Source organism: Coffea arabica, chromosome 8c, assembly GCF_036785885.1.
Source record: "Coffea arabica cultivar ET-39 chromosome 8c, Coffea Arabica ET-39 HiFi, whole genome shotgun sequence".
In the NCBI taxonomy this organism is placed as follows: domain Eukaryota; kingdom Viridiplantae; phylum Streptophyta; class Magnoliopsida; order Gentianales; family Rubiaceae; genus Coffea; species Coffea arabica.
In genome coordinates this window covers 46,524,013-46,548,527 of record NC_092325.1, presented here as the reverse complement: position 1 = coordinate 46,548,527, position 24,515 = coordinate 46,524,013, and the positions used below count along the sequence as shown (strand labels likewise).

Sequence of the window (24,515 nt, the reverse complement as noted above, 5' to 3'; positions counted from 1 at the left end):
GTAGGAGTTCAATTTTCATACGTCTCCTATTTCTTCTTCCCTCATCTTTCCTTTTCTACCACTTTTAAAAGGAACTTTATAGGTTTCCAAAAATTTAAAAAAAAAAAAAAGAAAAAGGAAATGTACCACTTCTTAGTATTTCCTTCCTCTTAGAGAATAGAAGGAAAAAGAAAAGAAAAATCGTACTCTGTTTTTTTTTTTTTTGGGAGAAAAAGAAAATCGGACTTCAAGTCATCCATTGATTAGAGCAGATATAAAATTTGCTCAAGGCTCGTGGAACAAATTTGACTCTATTGGCGTTTTACCGGCCCAGGCTAGGCCGCAATCGACATGGGTCCGGAGGCCAGTATGCGTAGAGTCTGGGCCTGAGGACAATCTCCAGTTTACTGACCTGATTGTCTGGCCATTTTTCTTTATTTGCCACTCAAGTCCAAAGAACACTTAATGGAGAGCATTTAATGCTAATTGAGGCCCAGCTGATGACTTCCGATCGTAATATAGGGAAAAAATACTCCCATCTTTTATACACGGAAAAGAAAATAAAGAGATACAAATAGAGAAAGGAAAGAAGAAAACAAAAATCAGCAAAGTTCTATGTGCTGGTAAATCAAAAAATTCCTCAAATGCTAACTTAGTCGATACAATAAGATATGAGTAAATCTTGCATATATTGACAATGTATATACTATTATCGTCAAATTCAAATTGTGCACAGTTGTCATTCATTCAACGCTGATAGCGCATGCATTGTCATAATAAACAAAATTAATTCATAAGATATTTATGCATATTAAATTTAGTCGATAGAATAAGATATGAGTAAATCTTATATACATTGATAATATATATATTATCACCATTGGATTTATGATATGTGTGCAAAAATTGAATTTTAAATTTAAATTTTGCACAGTTATCATTCGTCCAACGTCCAACGCTGATGGTATATGTACTATCATAATAAACAAGATTAATTCACAAGATATTTATGCATATTAAATTTAACTGCCCAATGAAAGATCCAAACTTATGACCTTGCAAAACAAGTAAACCATTTCACATCAAACAAAAATGACATGGATAAGAATGAGAATTTAAAAAGAGTACTATCTAAATAGGAAAAATTTGACGTTATAACATACAAATCAAGTAATAAATAAAAGCCAGCATCAAGCTAACATTGGAATTTCCTTCAATGCCTCAACCAAAAAGAAAGGAAAAAAAAAAAAAGGGGGGATTGGCATAATTGCAAGGAATTGGAGAGGTGAAAAAGAACTAATTTGGGGCTCACTGATACGGCACGCGTGGGGGGAGAACTGAGATGAAGACATGGCAGAAGCAATCAGGGCCTGGTTTGATAAAGACTAGAGAGTAAGGTTACGACGGAGAGGAGATAAAAGCAGACCGCAAATCAGACAGAAACGAAAGCATGCACTATTAAGTATTCTGTTTGTATTTTGCTCATAATCTTCTCTTTTTTTTTTTTTTTTGTATCTAACAGACTAGATAATTTTTGAGGGAAAATTTTTTCTCTTTTTTTTAACAAAAAAAAAAAACCAACTAAAACAGCTAAAACTCTTGTGTAGATAAATTCCAAATGGATTGAAAGGTGGGAACGTGAAAATCATGAATCTAGTGTGTATGGGCCACTAAAAATTGGCTTTGCAATGAAGACACTGGTCCAAAATGCGATACAATGTTCATGGACAGGATTCTTTAAGACGGGGACACGACGTTGTTGTGACATATCTTTTCATTGCTATTATTTTTGAAAGTTTTTGACAAAAATTAGAATGAAAAAGATACTCTGAAAAATCAGTCGTATCACTTTTATTTTTCTTGGTATATGGAATTGAATGGACTAGTCAGCAAGAATCGAAATAGTAGCAATAATTAGCATTAGATTACATAGCACTCATACGGGCACTGAATTTTGACGTAAGACGGTTCGATAATCAAACTTCACTGGCGACTTTACTGAATCCGGTGAATGAGCAAGAGAATTGAGTTTAACTCAGTCGCAGAGCCAAGGAAAAAAATATTTTCCAATGGGAACGAAATTAAAACAAAGTTTTGTGTAATAGCAATATATGCATAGTAAGTAGCATGAAGTGGTAACATACATTGTGAATAGAACTCCATAGAGCACAAGTTTTTTGTGTGTGTGGAGAAAATCATCAGTAAACTATAACTCCTTGGACCATTATTGAGGTTGTACATATGGGTATGTTCGACTCAAGTCGAACTCGAATTGACAGCACACTGCTCGAGTTAAAATAATTGAACTTGGGTTCATCAAATTTTTAAATGTGAAATTCGAGTTTGACTTCAATTTATCTTATTCGAATTGGAGGTTAATTGAGCCTAATTAAGCTCATCTAATATAAATTAATATTTTAAACAAGAGATATAATTGACATTTTACATTAATAACTACACAAACATACATAATGGACGTTCCATTAAACTCGTCAAGCCAGTGAGCATAGAAGTTTAATACTATAACTCAATTTGTGGACACGCTGTCAAATTCGATCGATGTCGAACTCGAGTCGAGTAGTTGATCGAAATACTCGTAAGTTTGAACCAAATAAATTGGTCAACTTGCAACTCTAGTTATACATTTAGTCTCTCTACATACCTTCAATTTTGTTGACGGTTCCTGAAGCGACAACCCTAATTGCACATTTAGTCATCATTAAAGTAATGTATTATATCTATTACTTGACTTTTTCTATTAAAAATGTATTAACCATCACTCATGGTCATAATCTCTATATTAAGGTTTTTGAACTTGCAACTCTAGTTGTACATTTAGTCATCTCTGTAGAAAAAAATTAAACCAAACATTATTTTATAGTGTAGTCATGTGTCATTAATTAATTAGTTAATGGAGTTGGAGTTGTATGGGATTATTCCCTTTATTACTAGTATTAGGAGTCAGTAGTAGTGTACTAGTTAAAATGCCATTAGGGCTTATAATGACGAAGCTTCGTGTCATTTTCTTTTCATATGAAACCAAAAAGGCCGCTGCCTCGTTTGATGAATAGTTGAAGAAATTCCTTTGCCTCTATATTATTTTTTTTTTCTTCTTATGGGTTTATGTATGTTTATTTGTTTAGGTTCATTAGAATAGTACCAGAACGACGGTAGATTAAAATGTGGCAAACCTAACTCCAATATTGGTTGTTCTGTCTAAAAGCCCAAAATAAAAGTGGAATTCAATTTTTGATAGAAACAAATGATAATTCATCTCAAGGCATGTAAATTACATCAATATATTGAATCTGCACTTGTTCAAGATGCTAGTGAGAATGATAAGGAGAAAGATAGTTTGGCTTTATCACAAATTCATCAGGCAAATAATATGTCAATTTTTGAAAAAATGGTTACGGCTAATACGACAAAGGAGGATTGGGATATATTGGAGAAAACATATAAAGGGATCGACATGGTCCAACAAAATAATTTGAATTTGTGATGATAGAAAAATCTGAATCTATTGAGTCATTTTTTTCGTTTGTCAGATATTAAAACGAGATGAAATTCAATCAGTATGATCTTACTGACTGAACATTTATTGAGAAAGTTCTTAATGCCCAACCCATGAAATTTAATCATGTAATAGCTGTGATCCAGGAAACGAAAGACTTAAAAGATTTAAGTATTGAAAATTTGCATGGGTCATTAATTCTGCATGAACAAAGAATTAATAGAAAATTGGAAGATACCGCGGAGAAAGATATAGTTGAAAAAGTGTTGCAGTCGCAGTTGAATTTGAGAGGTAATAATAATGTCAGTGAGTAAGGTGACTTCAGTCAGAAAAATGTATGTGGTTACAACAATAGAGGTAGTCATGGCAATAATAATAGAGACAGAGAAGGTATATCAAATACTGGACATGGTAGTGATAATAATTTTATTTTTAGAGGTGGTTCTGATAGGGGCAGGTGATAATTTCGGCAGAGAAAATAATTTTAATCAGAATAAATTTTAAAATAATTTTGGACAGAGAATTCAATGTTATAATTATAGAGAATTGGGCTATAGACAATTTGAATATAAATTTGGAGAAAATATAGATAGAAATTTTCAGACTAATATTACTGACAAGCAGGTGCAAGATAATAAAAAAAAATTTAAAGCTTTTATTATTAGCATGTAATGCTGTTGATATGGTTGATAAAAATAAATGGTACTTGAATATATGTTGCAGTAACCATATGTCAGGCAAAAAAATTTATTTGTTGAACTTGATGAATTTGTCCGTAGTGAAATTAAATTTGAGAATAACACTGTTTTATCAGTGTTTGGCAAGAAAAAGATTTCTATTAGTTTGAAAAATGGGTCTATTAATTTTATTTATGATGTTTTCTATGTTCTTGAGTTGCATCATAATTTGTTGAGTATGGGTTCGTTGTCTGAAAAAAAATATGATACTTATATCAGAAATGGTACTTGTACCATTTTTTTATAAAAATATTAGAATGATTGCTAGCATACCAATGACTTCAAATAGTTTATTTTCACTAAATTTGAGTACTGTCAATTTTTTCTATTTGAATACAATGATAGATGATAGTAATTGGTCGTGACATATGCGATTTGGTCATTTAAATTTTGACAATTTGAGATTTTTGGTCGGTAGAAGAATGGTTGGTGGGTTGCATAATATTAAAAATTATGGTAAAGCCTGTGATATGTGTGTTTTAAAAAAAACAACACAATGATGCTTTTTAGACTGAAAAATCATAGAGGATCAAAATACCATTAGAAATTATTCATTCAGACTTGTGCCGTATGGAGGTTCCTACTAATGGTGTTTGCAGGTATTTTATTATCTTTATTGATGATTTTTGTAGAAAAGTTTTGGTGTATGTTTTGAAAAAAAAAATCTGATGTCGGTGACACCTTTAAAATTTTTAAGACTTTTGTTAAGAGGTAAAATGGTTGTCAAATTAAAATTTTGAGAACAGATAGGAGTCAGGAATATTTGGTGTGTGGTGATTTTCTTGAAAAAAAATAAGATGCAGCATCAGTTGAGTACCAAGTATGCTTCCCAACAAAATAGAATGATAAAAAGAAAGAATACACCAGTTATTGATATGGTGAGGTATATGTTGAAATTGAAAAATATGCCAATATTTTGAGCAATGGCAATTTCTTGTACAATTTATCTGTTAAATAGGTGTTCTATTAGAAGTGTTCTTTGAAAAACTTTTAAAGAAGTTTGGAGTGATAGAAAATCATTTGTTGGTCATTTCAGAATTTTTGGGTATATTGTTTACTCTCATATTCTTGATCAATTAAAAAAAACTTAATAAGAAGAGGGAGAAATATGTATTTATTGATTATAATGAAATCTATAAGAACTTGTAAATTTCTAAATTTCTAGGCCCTATTTTATTTATTTGCACGACTTCTCCGCATTTTCTTTAGTAGGAAAATTTTCTAGATAATTTTTATGGATACATATAGTTTTTAAATGATTTTTCTAGTATCGGTTAGTTTTTGAGAAATTAAGAGCGTATACCGGACGTGGGACCCGCTAACGCGGAAAGTTCGGAAAAATTCGGCCAGTTAGGTTAAATTTTGGATACCGGATTTATTTTAGCAGGTGTTAAGAGATAACTAGAGGTTACTAAATAAATTAGTGTGAGATGAACAAAGGATAACCATGTATTAATTGAAATGACAAGTGTCACTTGGTGACTAGTTCTTGAACTTTGACCACACTATTCACTACTTTACCAATTTAAGCAAAAATTAACCAAAAATCATCCTTATTTGTAGTTTCATGGCCGGCCCTCTCTAAGGGAAAAAGAAAAGAAAACTCTCCACTTTCTTAGCTCCAATCTTGTTCAATCTTCAATTTCAACCGTTTAATCTTGAATTTTCTCCATAAAAACCCCTAGTTGAGTGGTAGTGAAGTTGTTGGTGAAGTGGTTTGAGAAACAGGGGTGTTTAGTTGCTTCCTTTCTTGCATTTCAACGTGAGTAGCTAGGGAATGCTTTCTTTGGGTTTGATAATGTCAAATTAATGACTTATGTTGGTTAAATGTGTGATTTGGTGAAAGATTTCTTGACTTTGGTAGAGATTGGTGAAATTTTTATTTTATTCCATGAATTTTTCTGTTTTATATATGTAATATGGTGTGGCCATGGATGATGGTTGGGAATGGTTTAGAATGAAGCCTTAGGGCGTAAACTGTGGCTATTTGCGGAAAATTTCCGCTTTGAAAGGAAATTTCGGAAATTAGGGTTTCAATTAAACCCATTCTGTCCGGTACTATTTTTCCCAGTTAGAAGCCGAATTAGCCTTGGGTTAAAACATGAAAGTTGTAGGAAATGATATTTTATAGTTGCCTGTAAAATTTCAGGCCAATCAGAGCAACGTAGCATGTGATAAGACTGAAATACCCCTGCTGCCCTGTTTCTGTCCGAACCTGGTGATCAGCTTTAGTAATTGGTTAATTTGATTGGAAATACTACTGATTTGGTTGTTGATGTTTTCTTAAGAAATATATCCTGGTATATTAGCTTTCGGATGGCTTTGGAATCACTTGAATTGGACTTTGGTAGCCTGAATTATGGTTATTTAACCAGAATGCGGTTCGTTAACCTGTTTATACGGTTCTGGTTTGGTACATTGAACTTTTGACTTAGTTGCACTACAAACTGGACTGAGTGGCCTTCTTCAACATTGTAGCCCTTTCTGTTAGATTTGAAACAGTGTATATTGTACATCCATCCGATAATCGTAGTGTCGGTTGTGTCCAATACGCTTAATGACATCAAAACTGTTTTTAGGTCTTAGAGTTTAACTTTCATTTCCGGACTTTCCCTAACTTACTTTAGTACTTATACGTTCTAATGGAGTCTTAGTTTTGGTAGTATGTGGAATTGGTTTATGACTTGTAATCGAGTCTTATTGTGCTTGTTTGAACATTTTAGGGCGTGACGGTGATTCAAGACGCTCTTTGGGCGGAAGTGTATGAAATTTCACTTGCTTGCTTGGTGAGTGTACTACTCACTTGCTTGTTACTATGTAGTTTTGTTACATTTGAACTTGATATCTTGAATGTTTATTTGCACTATTGAAACTGATTAAAGTGAAGGTGTACTTGATCGACCTCACCCCTTTTGTATTATATATGACTGTCTACTGTGGTACTTGAATGGTACATGAAATACTGGATTTGGTGTCTTTTGGACGAGTATCCAACGGCCATTACTGTCACTACTGAGCTCAACCCCATTGGTAGTCGATTGAATCGAGTCAGCGAGAGTTTGGTCGTGAAAATTGACGAGCCATGAGAACTGTTATATGGAATCTTATAGTATGAGACTCCTAATTCCGGTATACTCGAGTATTACCAAATTTATACTGTATGGAGTTCGGGCCCGGTAGGGGTATGTTGGGTGGAAGAAATGGAAGTAAAGTGGAGCCTATGGTTGGTTACTTGTAAACATTGACGGAGGATCAATGAAATCCGATCAAGAATACAAGCGAGGAAAGGGGCTCTTGAGAGCCGTCCATATCCTTTTACCAATTCTATTGATGTGTGCTCTTGGCTTACTTCCTACTAGATGAATTGGAATGACATGCTATATGCTTATATGATCTTCGTTGCTTGAGTGGTATATGTCACTGGGCGTAAGCTCACTCTATTCCTTTTGTTTTCCTTACAGGAATTTGAATACTTTTGGAAAGGCTATAAATGTTGGTTGCCGAGTTGAGCTTATGTGAATGTATTTTTGAATAGCTCATTTTGGGCAAAATGCTAAGTGCATTTTGATCCAACCAATTCGTTGAGTTGTAATTTGCAAACCGTACATGTATAAACTTGTTGGATAGCTTGTATATGCTATTTTGGCTTGTAAATGCTTAATTTCAAGGTGTATATATTTGATTGATGTTTGGGTGGATTGCGGACAGATTCGGATTTCAAACGGCGAAAGGAAAAATTTTGGGGGGAAAGAACCGGGTCGAATCCGACTAGAAATTGGCCGGATTGGCGGCCGGATTGCCCTGAAATTTTTGGAAATCCGACTTTGCTCTCTGGCCAGTATCCGGCCAGATTCTGACGTGTTAGGCACTATTCATGTTCGGCTCCGATTTTCATTTTTTTTTGACTTAATCAAGCGTGCTTATATATTCCGAATCATTTTAAACTGCATTAAACTGTCTCATTAGTCCTGGCGAGAGTTGGGCAGGCAGTCCGCTAACTCCTTTGGTTCGCCTTAGGGGAAGGTGGGGCTGTCACAAAATCTTTCGGACTTACAGATTGTATAATTTTGTGACAAAAAAGTGATAGTGAATAAAAATGTGACTTTTGACGAAAGAGATATTTGAGACTGATATACTGGAGATTCTAAAACAACAAATGTGACTTTAAATTACTAGCAAGAGGATCCTAATGATGATGTTCAGCCATTATCGGTTGCTTAGGGTATACAAACTGTGTTAACTGGATGTACATAGCGTTAGTGACAGATATTAGCTCATCTACAGGATTATATTATTATACCAGATAATGTTCCTTCTGACGAAAATATTATTAATTTTACTTTATATATAGATTGTGACCCAATTGTGTATAAGAAGGCAACCAATGATGATCGTTAGGTAAAAATAATGGAGGAAAACATTCATACAGTAGAGAAGAATGACACCTAATAGGTTATTTCTCTTCCAACTGGTAAAAAAAAAAATCATTGGAGTGAAATTGGTATACCAGACAAAATTTAAATTTAGTGAAGTAATTGATAGATACAAGGCGAGATTAGTTGTGAAGGGATACAAGCAGAATCTCGAGATTGACTATTTTGAAGTATTTGCACCCGTTGTCAGGTTTGACACAGTCCTTATGATAATTTTTTTAACTGTCTAAAATAACTGGAGAATTTATTAAATGGATGTCAAGTCAACTTTTTTGAATGAAATTTTTAATGAAAATTTGTATATAGAATACTCAGCAAAATTTGTGAAAAGAGGTCAGGAAAATAAGGTGTATAAATTGAAGAGAGTCTTATATGGATTGAAACAAACCCCAAGAGTATGGTATACAAAAATTGATTCTTATTTTTTGACTCGTGATTTTTAGAAGTGTCCAAATGAGCACACTTTATATATTAATTTTTTTTCGTGGTGATATTCTTATTATGTGTTTGTACGTAGATGATTTAATTTTTACAAGAAATAATTTATAGATAATTGTAGAGTTTAGGGAGTTTATGATTAAGCAATTTGATATAACATATATGAGACTCATTTCATATTTTCTAAAAATTGAAATATTTCAGTCTGATCGTGAAATTTTTATATCTCAAAAGAAATATGCAGGTAATATTTTAAAGAAGTTCAAAATGAATACAGTGAAACCGATTATGACACTAGTTGAAGAAAATGATCCAGTTGAATTGTTTGGCTACACAACTAGTTATTGGACAGGTGATGCGGTAGAGAGAAAGAGCACTTCATAGTACACATTTTTTATTGATTCTGACATATTTTCCTGGAGTTCAAAAAAAGCAGCAGGACATTGTATTGTGTACAGTGAAGACGGAGTATATTGCAGTAGCTAACAGCGCTACTCAAGTTTTGTGATTGCGTCACAACACAAATCTGTTGATCTTACGAAATTTATTGTGACAGTAAATCAGCGATTGAGTTATCTAGGAATCCAATATTCCGTGGGCATAGCAAGTATATTGACATTAAATATCAATTCATACGTAAGTTGGTTCGAGAGAGAAAAATTAAAATTAATTATTGCAGAACTAAAAAGCAAGTGATTGATATTTTCATCGAAGTATTGTAAACGGAGATTTTTGTGAAGTTGAAGAATATGTTGGGTATATTCAAATTTGAAGAGCCTGATTTAAGAGAGATATTGTAAAAAAACAAAAAATTAAACCAAACATTATTTTATTGGGGTAGCCATGTATTGGTTAGTGGAGTTGGAGTTGTATGGGATTTATTCCCTTTATTACTAGTACCAAGAGGTAGTAGTAGTGTCTTGTATTAGTTAAAAAGTCAATAGGGCTTATATATTGCTAAAGCTTTGTGTCGTTTTCTTTTCATATAAAACTAAAAAAGCCGCAGCCTCGTTCGATGAATAGTGAAAGAAATTCCCTTGTCTCAGTGTCATTTGTCTTGATTCTTCCTGTGAATTTATGCGTGTTTGTTTATTTGGTTCCATCAATCTCTGCATCGAAATCTTATCGAATGTCCCCAAAGCGACAGCCTAGTTGTACATTTAGCCATCATTAAAGGAATGGATCATTTATACCTATTACTGGACTTTTCCTATCAAAAATTTATTAACAATCACTCATGGACATAATTTCTAATATTAATGCAAATTTTCTTTGGTCAGTGGAGGCACTAACCAAAGTAGATCCGCCCCCAGTTTAACTTTCATATTTTATTTCAATTAATCGAGGGTCGCCCAATGTTTCGCCCTAAACAAATGCTACTACTATTAAACGCTTTAACTACGAGAGGACAATCAAATGACAAAACCATTTGCCCTAACAAACACACTACTGATTACTTTGATGACATTTTCAATGGATAAATTGTACCAAATCTGTCAGTTGAAACCATGAGAATGATTCGTGATTCGATAGCTTTTCTGACAAAACAGTGTCTGGTTTGGTACCAACTCAATCCGCTAAAGCTTAGTTACAAACTGAACCCTGCACTCTCAACCTGGTTATGTGGATAAGATCACGAAGCATTCTCAAAAAAGTCATGAAATGCAAATAAAGACTTTTGTTTGTCAACAGCAAAATGTACCACATGCAATATTTTTGTGTCTCAAAATTTGTACTTTAAGATATGGCACCGTGAATTGGTGCGGGAGGTCAAGGGTTCGAATCTTGCCTCTCACAAAATTTGTCACAAAATTTATTGATCAGTTTCGATGGAATTTTTACTCACATCGAGTCCCCTCCCCCTCTTTCCTAAAATAAACTAGTTTAGGTTATAGAAATTCTATCGTATCGACAAAAAAAAAAAAAAGAATTGGCGGCCACTGTTTTCTTTTTATAACTAGTCCCCTCAAATTTCTATCTACAACCATTGCAATGTTGAAAATATGTACCTGGATGGTCCTCCATGAGAATTTCCTTTCGTTTAGTATAAACTACTATTTCTTACTTTACCACTAGTAAATTTGAAATAAACCATTGACAAAACGATAAAGTGGGGAAAAGATTTGGATGGGATGGGACTAGTGGGCTATGTAATTGACACTCCATGTCCAAATAAATGTCTAGAGTGAATCAGAAACATGCATCAAAGAATATTTCAAAGGCGGTGAGATTGACATTTTAAAGTAGAAGCAGCGTTAGCGTTGTAAACGAAGCTTACCTCTCAACGAATGATTCGGTCTCAAAGAGGCTATTGATAACCACCAAGGCTTTAAAGTCTCGATTGGAGCAGGAGATTATTAAGGATTCAATCTTCACCTTTTACTATATATCTGCGGCTACTCTCGCTGGAATTCCTTTTGATTAGATTCTCCTTTCTTCTAGATTAGATTAAAATAAATTATATAAATATTATCGTTATAATAAAAAAATAAAAAACGAATGATTCGATTTTGATTCTTTAACAAATTAATTTTAGTTCAATTTTTGATAAATTTAAACTTGAATTCGAATTATTATTATTATGATTTGATTGAAGAATCGAATCAAGTGCGAGTTTGCAAATACCTGATTCATCACGGCCCAAATAATTAGTTCAATTTTTTATACATCTTAATAAATATTAACTTTTACTTTATGTAAAATACTATAATATTTTATTATATAAGAGTTATATGCTAGCACTAATTAAAAAAATATTAAAAAAATTCGAGCTTTCGAGCTCGAACTTTTTCTTTTTTCAAAAGAAAAATGATAACAGCTTTTCGAGCTCGAACTTATAAAATATAATATCAAACTGAACTAGAGTTTAAATTTTAAACTAATATAGAATTTTGAATCAAAAAAAAAAAATTGAAATGGAGCATGAGAGGTGAAAAGTTGGATTAGATGTATGAGAGTGTGCATGAACACGTGACTGACTAAATTTGAGAGTTGAGAGGATATGGATGAAGATCCCCAGGCATTGCATCCACTGTTGAAGCTCGTCAAATCAACGGGCATGTCTCTGTCTGAATGTCTATGTCCATCTTCTCATCCCATCTCCAACTAAGCAGTTCGGAAGGCCCCTTGACTGCAACCCCACGTCTTAAAAAGTTGGGAGCAATGGCAGACAGGAATTTACTGGCTAAGGACTTTGAGCTCCAAGACAAAAACATTCTACTACTGACCAAAAAGTAAAACAAATTATATGATGATTAACAATTTCGGGCCAAGCTTACATATTTTCTGCAAAAACATCTATATAACTACTGTATTAACTAACAAAAGACACACAAAATACGGTGGACTCTCTACTTAATTGTATGATGATGTTTCCCGATTTTGGACCTCATTTTGCCTTGACATAAAGTAAAGACAACGCAAAGTTTTTGTGATTCATGTCTTTACTCCCACCACCGCAACAAGGGCTGGGGTGGTTGGGGGTCTTCAAGAAGTCTGTCGTGTTTTCAGACAACTCCTACGTTAGAGATGATGGTGGCTTTAAGTATTGTTGTTAGCTCCGTATGAATAGATGTTACGGCTCGGTATGGAGTATATGTTTTAAAAAAGCGTATCTTTAAAAATTTTACTGTAACGATATATATGAAAAATTTTTACTGTAAATGATATTTTTGAAAATGCTTTTTTTAAAACTTTACTTTATCAATGTTTATAGAAAAAACTTTTACTATAAATAGATAGATTTTTTAAAATGTTTTTAGGGTATTTTTTAAATATATTTTTAGAATTTAAAATTTAATAAAATTTTTTTAAAAAACTACACCACTATCCACCCTCCCCTCCTCTATGCCTAATACCACCTCCACATCTCTTCTCCCTCATCCTACTCCTCCCTCTTTTGCTTCCCCCTATCCTCTCTCTTCCCCTCTTCTTTCTTACCTCCTCCTTTCCCTTCCTCTTTCCTCTTCTTTATCCCTCACACCCTACTATCTCTGTGCCCAACCAAATTTGATCGCTATCAATGTGACCAAAAATGGGAGAGGAAGGAATAGTGGGGAATGGGGGAACGAGAAGATAAGGGTGGAGAGAGATGAAGAGACAGAGAGAAAAAAAAAAATTGTGACGGCTAGTAGTAGTGATTATCCGTGGTGGTGGCCAATGATGGCTAATGGCTGGTGGTGGTATGTGAAAGAAAAGAGAGGATGAGGATTTATTTTATTTTAGTATATTTGAAATTATTTTTGGATTTATTTTTGAAGTTAATGTAGACTCCAAACCTAAAAAAAAAAAAAAAATACTTGAGAAACACTGGAATTCAAACAGAGTCGTTATTTTTTTTTTCCTTTTTAATTTTGATGGTTAGTTATGCTTAATAGATGATGGAGCTAATTGAGAGTGTGTTTAGATTACAAGTTTTACAGTAAAATTTTTTTGCGTAATTGATCATTTGATGGCATATTCAATACGATAGAATGCTACTGTAGGAGCTTAATTATGTTTTTTGTTTTTATAAGTAAAAAATTTGGAATTCAAGATTTTCTATACAATTCATTCATTCGTATCATCCAATCCAATCCTTCCCTCGCGCCGCCTTAATTAAGTGAGTTTTGCTAGAAATGAGTGTAATAACTGTCACCTGTAGCACAATCTTAGCCCACATTTCCTGTCAATTTATGGCAGTGCAAAACTTCCTCTTTAGCAATTACGTTTGACCAAAAACCACCTAATTTCAGCCATATAATAGTAATAAGTAGTGAACCAGAGTTCAGTTTTGTGACGGCTCCATAAAATAAAAGAAGATCGAAATCCACTATTTTCTGGGGTGGGGAAGCACAGGATTCCGGGACATCCCACTGTTACATTAGTGCATCATAGGACACAAGCAAATCACTTGCGGCTTTTGAGGAAATATGGCTGGATAGATTGATATGCTGCTGCTTTCCCCCTTTTGCCTTTGCGTAGTTCAACGAGAACTACTGAAAACTCAACCAGGTACACTTTGGACCATCCCATGATAGTTTCTTTTGTCGGCCTGTTTCACAGTATTTAAATCCACCCTTGTCCCCTCCATAATGACCAATCTACCCTCCAATCCCCAGGGCCCACCTTATCTACGTCCTTATCTACTTGACCATCAATAATAAAATATACTGTCCTCTCGATCCTGTAAAATTAACAGTGGATCCTCTTTTATACGATGTATTAATAATTACGAGAAATATACATAAAAATAAAGATAAATTTGTATTGAAAAACATGAATTAATTTTTTTAAAGTGATAATTAATTTAAAAAAAACAGTGATAAATATGATAAATTTTATGTGACCGAAAAGTACCATATTAGGCAGTAGCGCAATCCTATTACACAGGGAAGGAGGGAGGAGGGGAGGAGAGTCTAAAAAAATTGTGTAAGAGATTATCAGATATACAGACTTGACTAGATCAAATGGATGACCAGACACTTTTTTTGAATTTTTTTCGCCGCAAGCGTGATCCGAACCTCTGATCTATAGTCCCAGCAACGCATTTGAATATTACAGAAAATACATGAACCTGTGAGCTTGAAGACACCAGAATTTTAGAGAAGAAGAGATTAGAGTCGCAGATATTTGTCGTGGGACCCACAAATATCAGCAAGTGGCGCCTTGTCAAACCGGTCCCTGTCGCTTCATTGAAGGCTTCTCCCAAGAGTAAAGAAATATTAGAGATTTTGTTGTTATTAACCAGATATTATATTGTCCAAACTGAGGATTTAATTAATTAATGATTATCCAAAAGCAGCACTCCACTTCTTTCACCTAACGCTGATCCAAGTTGGCAAGTATCCAAGTGGGCAAGTATTAGGCGTCCGTTTGTCTGCAGTAAATGAGTAAATTAATACTCGCTCTATTATTATGTTTCACTCAGCTTTTCTTTTCTTTTCTTTCTTTTTTTAGAAAAATTTAGGCCATGTTTGGATTGCTTGTTTTCGTCGGAAAATATTATCATTTTCCGTGATCACATTTTCCTATCACCTTTTTCCCTCACATATATCAAATCGTTACAGTAATTTTTCCATAAAAAATGACGGAAAATGCAATCCAAACACAACCTTAGTCAGAGAGAGATAGAATTTAATAAGCAGGGAGGAGAGGGATTCAAATCCAAATCAGCGGTGAAACTAATAAATTAAACTAAGAAAAGTTAAATATAAAGAGAGTAGAGTAGAGACAAGAAAATAGTAAATCAAAGGTTTAAAAGGTTACAAATGAGATTTATTTGTCCCTCTGTTTATAAGTGATACAGGATCAAAAGTACATTTACTAACATTAATATAGATGCATGAATTCAATAATTTCATAATCAACTACTAATAAACTATAAGAACATACATGATTGTACCATGAATCTTCTTGTAGGGATTGAATGTTTCAATGCATCCCTTGGAGCAATTAATGTACATCCATACTTATCATTTCATTAACTTTACAACAAAATCATTTAATTATTGGATTTCAACAACCTTAGTCACTACGTAATATTTTCTCATTGGGTTTTTTTTTTTTTTTAGCAAAAAGTCTAATTTGCGGTGTTATGTAATTTTCACATGATGCTTCTCGAAAATTCTTTTTTTTTTCCCCTCAATTTCTTGTATTTTGGGTAAGCAATGTAGCAGAGATGAATTTCACCAACAGAAAAAAAAAATTAAAAATGGGCTTAACTACATCAATTAGTTAAAAAATTCCGTGAACCATCTGCAAATATACATATATACACACGTAGAGATTATGGACATTAAGTACGGACCAAAAAAAAACAAAAAGGTCACAGTTTTGCTTAAAGATAAGGACGTTGTTTTATTAGTCCGAGCGTCCACGCCACAAATCTAATCCTAAGGAGATAAGTCTTCTCTTGCTTTCTGCGACTTAATTGGTTCTCCCCTTTTTCTTGTGTACTCAATAAACTGGTCCTGTTTGTCACAGATGGAATGCAGTCATTATTATTATCAGCTGCACTAAGCTCGTGAAGAAGACAAGAAGATTTTGTACCACACCTATCTCCTCCTCCTCCTCCTCTAGCGACTTAGACCCCAGCCAACCACTGGGCCAATGGCTCAGTCGACATCAGAGAGGGGCTTAAGTCCCTCCTTGAACTGTAAAGTAAGGGTTTAAATTTTATCTGTAACGAAAAAAATTTAAGAATTGTGTCAAAACACTTTCTTAATTTAGTTGGATCTGTATACTTACTAATCTCCTATCACAGTCTTTTTAGACTCCCCTCTTCCTAAATTAGGATAGAGTAGGTTATATAAATGTATCGTTACTGAAAAAAAAAAAAAAAAAAAAACTTAGACCCCAGCCCATCCTTTTTTTTTTTATATATAATACAGCAGTAGGTCCCGAAAATCTTTTCCTACCATCCTATGCCGCTATCCCTATGCTCGTTTTCTTTTGCACTCGTTTTTTAAATGATTAAATCCCAATGAGTTTGTTTGGATAGAGAGAATTTGGAAAAAAAAATTTTGTCTCACAAATCCCAATCACCTTTTTATCTTCCCAACCACCTTTTTATCTCACACACATCACATCACAAAAAATGCTACAGTAAATATCTCAAATAAATCATCCAAATTCTCTCTATCCAAACAAACTCAATCTTTGATTAAATAGTACCAAAACTTCAACCTGGGGTCGCTCTAATTATTCTTCCATGGGGACAAGACGAGATCTTATCTCCATTGACGGTAGTGAACCTTTCCACACTACAGAATTTCCGGAAGAACCAACTACAGTTTGTTGGCTCTGTTTGTACTTTCGACTAGGACCGTCAATGCAACCAGCCCCATCTCCTCCCCATTCGGTCCAATAAAAGTTCGGTGAATAATAATTCCCGTTGAATTGAGTTGAGTTTGGAGCTAAATATTATATTTAAATTAAATATGAGTCGAGTTTGAATCTTAATAGTTTAAAAATGTATTGACAATTGATCATCATATTTTATTATTTATTTTTCACGTACATTGAACTAATTGGATATATTATTGTTAAAAAATTCTTGATTTATATGCTTTTTAATTAACTCTTACTAATTCGTGTATAGTTTTAATGTCGTGATCTTGTGGATGTCAAATTAGCTTTAGAACTTGATAGTTATAGTAATTATATTAAGAAAATTAATGAGCAATAGGGGAATTTGAACTAAAACCAAATTAAACTCATAACCTAAATATTTTATAAGTCAAGTTTGAGTTTATATTTACCAATCCGAAACTTATAAGCCAAAATCAGAAAGTCGTACTAACTACATGAGTAGAACTTCAGATGGCCCGATTGACAAAATATATACTGTAATGATTTAATATAGATGTGTTAAAAAAGCGATTTAGAAATATGTTCATGAAAAACTTAAAAATTTTTTAAAGAAAAATGGTAATCTAAACAATGCTTTAATTCACATCTTCAATGACTCTTTTCTATGATTAATGCTAATAAAAATGGAATTGAATTTCATGCACCGTATAAAATCTAAATGCATAACACATACTAACATCTGCCTTTTCCCTTTTTTTCAATTGCACGTATGATATGACATGCATCACTAATTCTCGTGTCAAAGGAATGGTTACATTGAAAGTACTAAAAAAATTATCTCTAAAAGGGTATTAGATGCACTTGGAGATCAGATTCTTTAGAAAAATCTTTCTTTCTTTCTTTTTTTTCAACTGAGAAGATTTACACCCAAAAATTCTACTTGCAATCCTCCCTTCCATTTTACCATCAAATTCAACCCTCTCCACTTTTTTTAAAACAAATTTTATTTTTGAACCACATTTTGACCTCAATGACAGTACATTACAAAAAGATTACAACAAATAATAATAATTTTTTTCCATCGTGCATTTTTAGTCATTAATAAAGCGTTTTACTAATTAATTATCGATTGAACTTTAATGCACTGGCTTTGCCTTTTAATCAATATCCTTAAATCCAACCCCTCTCTTACTTGAAGAAATAATCAGAATAAATCTTTGACAATTAAGAACCTGCCAAATATAAGAGCCACCAAAATACCAGGTAGGTGACATTTTCTAAGAGAGATTAACCTTGAAATTCGAAAGGCAATACAGAGTCAAACATATGGTTAAGAACATGAATATGAAATATACATCGGCAGCCCTAAAATCGTACTAAAATCGAATATACAAAATATACAAACTACATTTTTTTTTTCTCCAAAATTTAATCTCCCACAAAATGGCGATTTAAACACTTAAATCCATCCCTCCTCCATTCATCAAAAATTTAAAGCTTTATTTACACAACTTTCAACTTGCATCCACGTACTCACAAGGCCGCCGACCCGATTAACCCCCGGCATCTGACACATCAAAAAAGAATTCAATCAAAACACGACCCGCCGGATCATTTCACGAGTTCGGAAATCCACCCGAAATCAGGAACCGGGGTGGCCGACTCGAGGGAGTTCTCCTTGCTCAGTTTTGCATAGATCTTTGCGCGAAGGTCCCGGCCGGATTCAACCCGCTCCATCGCCGGCTCCTCTTGGCATGCCTTGTCCCACAGATCAAACGCACCGAGTCCGGACCGAGTTCGGGCCGGGGTCGGAGTAGCGGGCAGGCTCGTGAACCCGGGCCTTAAAGTGGAGGGGCTCCGAGGCGAACAAAACCCACCACCCACTTGAATCCCCCATGGAGGAGACCCAGCAGTCATCCTCGTGTTACCAATCTGCAGGTTACGCATTGACTGAGCGAGTCCACTCACTGAGTTCAAACTCACCGCTCCGCTAGGCGACATGGGAGGGGACTCGGAAGCCGGGGAAGAAGGCGGGGAGGACAGAACTGAAGTGGGAGACGACCCAAACGCGCCATTTTTCGCGCTCAGGGGCGAGACACCAGAATCATAAGCATGTCGACCCGGCGAGTTGCATCCGAGCCGACTAGGAGATCCGTCATAGCACTCGGTCTGAGGAAGGACGCGCAGCTGATCAGGAGTATGAGCAAAGAAACAGACCCTCCGGCGACACTGGGTCCCATCTTTACAGGGCTGCGTACGATAGCGAGCAGGGTGGAGCCAGCACTCGAATACGCCGTGAGCGAACTCGCAGGAGTCGCCCTTCTTACACGCGCCTTTCCTGAAGTCCGGACAAGCGCTACCGGAATAATGATACTTGCGTGGGTCCCTCCGGCGAGCCTTCTCGCCCGGATGAGCATACGGACACTCAGTCCAGTCATGTGACCTGGCACGTGCGCACCTGCGAACCTTAAACTCGAACATGCGGAACTGATCGCATGAGAACGCGTCCACAGGTATATCCAAGTCATCGGTATCCGAGACGACGTCGTCGGAGCCTGTGTTCGACGGCAGATATCGCTGTAGCGCCGTCAAGTTATCCAAGGCAAGTTCGAAACTGCTAGCATTACTGCCGTTAAGGGAAATGGAATATGGTGAGTGAATATTAGCCGTGCGATGGTCATCTAAGAAATCCCAGGGAGGTACTTGGACGGTTGGATTTGAACGGGGAGAATGATCTCCGATCATCATCCTGATGGAACTATGTTGGAAGTTCTCTCTCTCTCTGTGGGTTTACGCTTGATGGGGTTGAGGGCAGGGTTTGAATATAAACTACTTTGTTAACTGTGGTTAAAATGTGGACTTAACCACGGTTGGGTTAAAATATCTGTTGGCTTCCGCCTCCACTATCTACTGTTTGCCGGTTAAATTAAAGCACAAAACTAACTTCACGTAGCAGTCACTACAATTTTGTCACAGCCCGGACTTTCTGCTAGGAAGTGGATTCACGTGGGTCCTACTAGACAAGGACACGTTTGGACAATGTTTGAGGCTTCTCTAATGTGAGGAGCTAGAGCCCAGACCCAGAGGCTGGAGGAGTGTCTAATGCTTTTGAACGACTCAAATAGCCCACCATAACATCCGAGGATAAATCTAACCTGAAAGAGTATAATTACTTAGGAGAGGCTGCATAATCTTTTCTCGTATAGGAAAATATGTAACTTTGATTCTCTATGTTTTTTTTTTCCTTTGGCTACACTATATTATAACAGTAGCGTTACTTGTTTTTCCCTTTCTTTGAGCAATATAACTTAGTTATATCGTCCGATCAGATGGATTGGGGACTGGCCAATTTGTTCATAGAACAAATTTAGTTATGTGACTAAATTGTTTAAGAAAATAGACTTTATACCAATAGATATTTGTGTAATTACCTAACTGGTAGTTTAAACTAAATTTATACACAAAAAGACATGGATGTATAAGTAGTGCGGTGCTCCTGGGTAATTCTGACGGTTTCCATAGTCTCCTCTTTAAAAGTAGATCTCAGGTTTAACTCTCGTGAGTTATCCTGTTGTGATTCTTCGGGCAGGACTCTCACAGCTTGGAAGGAGTAGTCTGGTCCATTCAGGTGATTCTGGCCAAATCAGAATACCTTACAGTAAAAAATATATATATATTAGTAGTGTGGTTTCGGGCATTGAAAATAAAATATAACTCATAACAGTTTATCTTATAGGATTACTCGATTCATAGGGTTTGTTTGGATAAGAGTTTATTTATCAAAATATATTTGCTTACATCATCATTACAATTTCCAACACACCTTTTTATCTTCTCAATTACCTTTTTATCTCACATACATCACATCACAAAAAATGCTACAGTAAAAATATCTCTAATAATTCACAATCCAAACAAACCAATAGTTTCTTACCGGACTGTGAGACATTTAATATAGTCAACATAATTTGGATTATTCAAATATATTGGCAAAATGACAACTATAAACATTCGGCTCTATGTTCTACATCGCACCTAGTAAAAATTTAAAAGTGAATTGATTTGTTCGGTCACATAATTCAATTTTACTATAGATTTGTTTTCTATAACTCTTTAAAAGGTCGAGATGGAAAGAAAAAACTTGAGTTGGTGTAAAATATTTCAATTGTAATTTTTTGTGGAGGTTTTAATAATGCCACAATAAGAATAAACCCAAAAAAGAAACAAAAAGAAAAGAAAACTTGTCCACAAGCTCTCTCTCTCCAAACACATACCTGTAACCAGGTTTTCCAAGATGGGTCCAACCGCCGTGGCATCACGACCGTGGACTGAATCCAGGAGTAGGTTGCAGGTGCCAAGCAATGGGACTTCGGGATGTGCCGCAACTACCCCTATCATATGGCTATGGGTGAATTTAGCATATCATTCCACGGATAGGACTTGATGATGTGCCGGAACTACCTCTCCAGGTGAATTTAGCAGACAAAAATGGGTTATTTGCAGTTAGCACCTCTCAACTGTGTTGGGATCGGAACACCGATTTGGACCGTTGGTCATGATAGGGGTGGGAGGTCCAGAATTCAGACTTTATCTCCCGTCAAAAAAAAATTATCATTATGCGTGACTAATCACTTCCAATTGATTCTTCCATGATGCTTCCTGTTGATTGGGTTTTCATTTCCCTAAAATATATTATCATCGTGACAAAAAAAAAACTACATTGGGATCGGACTTTAGATCCTAATATTTAGCTTTCACCCTAAATAAAGATCTGGTTTTTCTTTTTTTTTTTTGTTTGACAAAAAAAAGGGAAGAAAATAGTGTTAATATGAGTTGCAATTGAGATCTCTCGGTGGGGAATTGAAATCCAAAAAATGGAGCAGAGAAACAAACAGTTTGTTTGGATTGTGAATTATTAGAGATATTTTTACTGTAGCACTTTTTATGATGTGATGTATGTGAGATAAAAAGGTAATTGAGAAAATAAAAAGATGTGTTAGAAATTGTAATGATGATGTAAGCAAATATATTTTGGCAAATAAACCGCAATCCAAACAAACAGAAATTCGGATTTGCTTTATAGGAAGATTTTCATACTTAGACTACTAGTGGTACTATTACGACATAAAGGTTAAGATTAATCTTATATATAGTGTCAATATATATATACTATCACCATTAAATATATGACACATATGTAAAATTTAAATTTTACTCGTGTATCATGTATCCAATGATGATAGTGTATATATTGACAATGTATATAAAAATTACTCTAAAGGTTAAGGGGTTATTGCGGTGGCGGTGCTATTGTCACGGGAATAGGACACTAGATTTTTTTTGATTGATTTTCTTTTTTGTCTCATGACCTCGAACAAGTTATTGTGTTGGTTAGCTGATAAATTTGAATAAATTTTGATGGTAGTAAAAATTAAGAGGTTATGGCGGCGTTAATGGTGTTGGTAGTGTTGCCGCGTTAATGGGTTATTTATCTTTTTCTCGATAATTGTTTGGTATCAATATGTCAGTTTGATGTTGTATTATTAGTTGGATTAAGATATTATAGTTTGATGTTGTATTATTAGTTGGATTAAGATATTATGGTAGTGGTGGGTACGTGTGGTAATAGTGATTGTTTTAGACAATGTACTTTTTAATTTTCTTTATTTGTTATCTGCATTGTTTGTTGAGTTTTTAATATTAATTTGTGGTATTGAAGAGGCTATGGTAGTGGCGGTGTGGAACAAGTTATGATGATGGTAGTCCCACTATTTAAGGTGTGAGATATGAATATTGCCACGCTTGGCAAATAAATTTTTGATCAAGTTTATCTATTATAAATTTTTTAATAATTTTTAACTGTGATAATTTATAAAAAAATTTAAAAATTTTAAATTATACATTTTAAAATATTCAAAAATTTACATATTTCAAAAAAAAATTTATAACTTTTACAGTAAATTATAATAAATTTTTAGATAAATACAAAAAAAATTCACTTGCTAAATTGAGCCATGGAGCGTTACATATATATATATATAGGTTTGATGAGTTGGTAGACATTAAACTAAAGGAGTTTTGTTTAAATGGATATTTATAGATTTTGAGGGATATTTTTGGAAGTTTAGTACAAATGTGAGGGTAGACCAGTCACGGCATTCTTTTCTTTATCAGCTTTAGCTTGACTTATAAATTGTTTAAAAAAAACACACACACAAAGTTGGAGGTAGTTAATTGCAAAAATTAAAAGTTTAGAATGTAAAGATCTTTATATAATTGAGGGGTGTAAACTGTAATTAACCCAAAAATTACCAACCACGTCATAGTCATAGGTTCCAACTTTCCCCTCCGGTGAAGTGGCGCATCGTCAGAAATCGTTTAGCTTCATCACGTTCCTGCTTGTGCACTGTTTTGTCCCGTTTCTACTGTTAACAGTTGACATGGAAGTTTTCTCCTCTTATCAAATGAGATAACTACTTGTGTGGTGAAACTTTTAGGCAATGCCTTGCCGCTTGTCAAATAATTGAGAAGTCACTTGGCAAAAGCAAAGAAAAGCACTAAATTTTCCACCTTTCTTATATACAAGGTAGATATTACAATGCTGCCAAGTTGTACATGCGTAATTTGGTGTATTGCAGAGTGAAAGATATGAACGAAATGCAACTTTTTTACAAAAAAAATTTTGTCATTTTTTATTTTCCCGCAACAACAACAATCTATTCTACTTTTATACTAATCAACACTATGCGGGAGGGGAGCTCAAAAAAGTTTGTACGAGGGTCGGGGGCAAATTATATATCCACAGCCCTTATTTTAGTTCCACAACAAATCTATATTGAAGAACAATTATGCCCTTCAAACTTTGGTGGAAAGGGTGAATTTGGATATTTCAAGCAATTTTGGATCTGGCAATATCACTGTCCAGGTTGAGAGTGAAGCACGGGATCAGACAAGTGTACTACTGCACTTTGTGAAATTTTTAAGAACAACTCTTGTGATGTATTGTGTGAGGATTGAACTCTGACCTAGTACACGGAAGAATTTTAAAGAAGGCTCTTCTTACCTATTGGATTTTCTGTCTAATTGAGAAAGTAGAAATTTGGGCATCAACCTTTTTTTTTCTCTTTTTTTGTCTGGTTGATAAACAAGAAAGTGGCGCATCGGCTATTAATATGTTACTTGTCAACAAAAAATTTTACTTGACCAACTTAGAGTGAGACTACAATGCAACACGAGAAATGATAGAGGCCACATTTTAGTTAACTTTATGAGTTAATTTTATATATACTTATAAAGCATACATTATTCCAGTTATATGTATAACAAATATCTAAACTTTAGATTTTAAATTTTAATTTAAATTAATTATCATGTATCCAGCAATAATAATTTGTAGATTGTTAATGCATAAAAAATTAATTCAAATTTTTATTCACGAAGTTAAAAAAATGAATTGCATTATCCTTAAAACTTAAAGTCAAAAGAAATACCTCTAAAGCGATTCGACACAACCACTAAATCTTGATAGCCAATTAATAAACAACAACCTTAAACACGACCACTAAATCTTGACACCCAATTTATTATCACACTCTTAAGCAAAATGCCAAGTTGCAAAAAGTA

The 24,515-nt window shown here is 34.4% G+C and overlaps 1 protein-coding gene across 1 annotated transcript; it reads right to left on the bottom strand.

The window, feature by feature from the left end:
- Window positions 1-18,191: 18,191 nt before the first annotated feature.
- LOC113707015 (zinc finger CCCH domain-containing protein 23) lies at window positions 18,192-20,173 on the bottom strand. Its single transcript, XM_027229170.2, has one exon. The coding sequence runs from the start codon at window positions 19,638-19,640 to the stop codon at window positions 18,504-18,506; it is 1,137 nt and encodes a 378-aa protein (XP_027084971.1). The 5' UTR covers window positions 19,641-20,173; the 3' UTR covers window positions 18,192-18,503.
- Between the last annotated feature and the right edge of the window lie 4,342 nt (window positions 20,174-24,515).

Bases quoted from the DNA above. Each gene is read 5' to 3' on its own strand.
- LOC113707015 (XM_027229170.2), bottom strand. From the start codon at position 19,640: ATGATGATCGGAGATCATTCTCCCCGTTCAAATCCAACCGTCCAAGTA.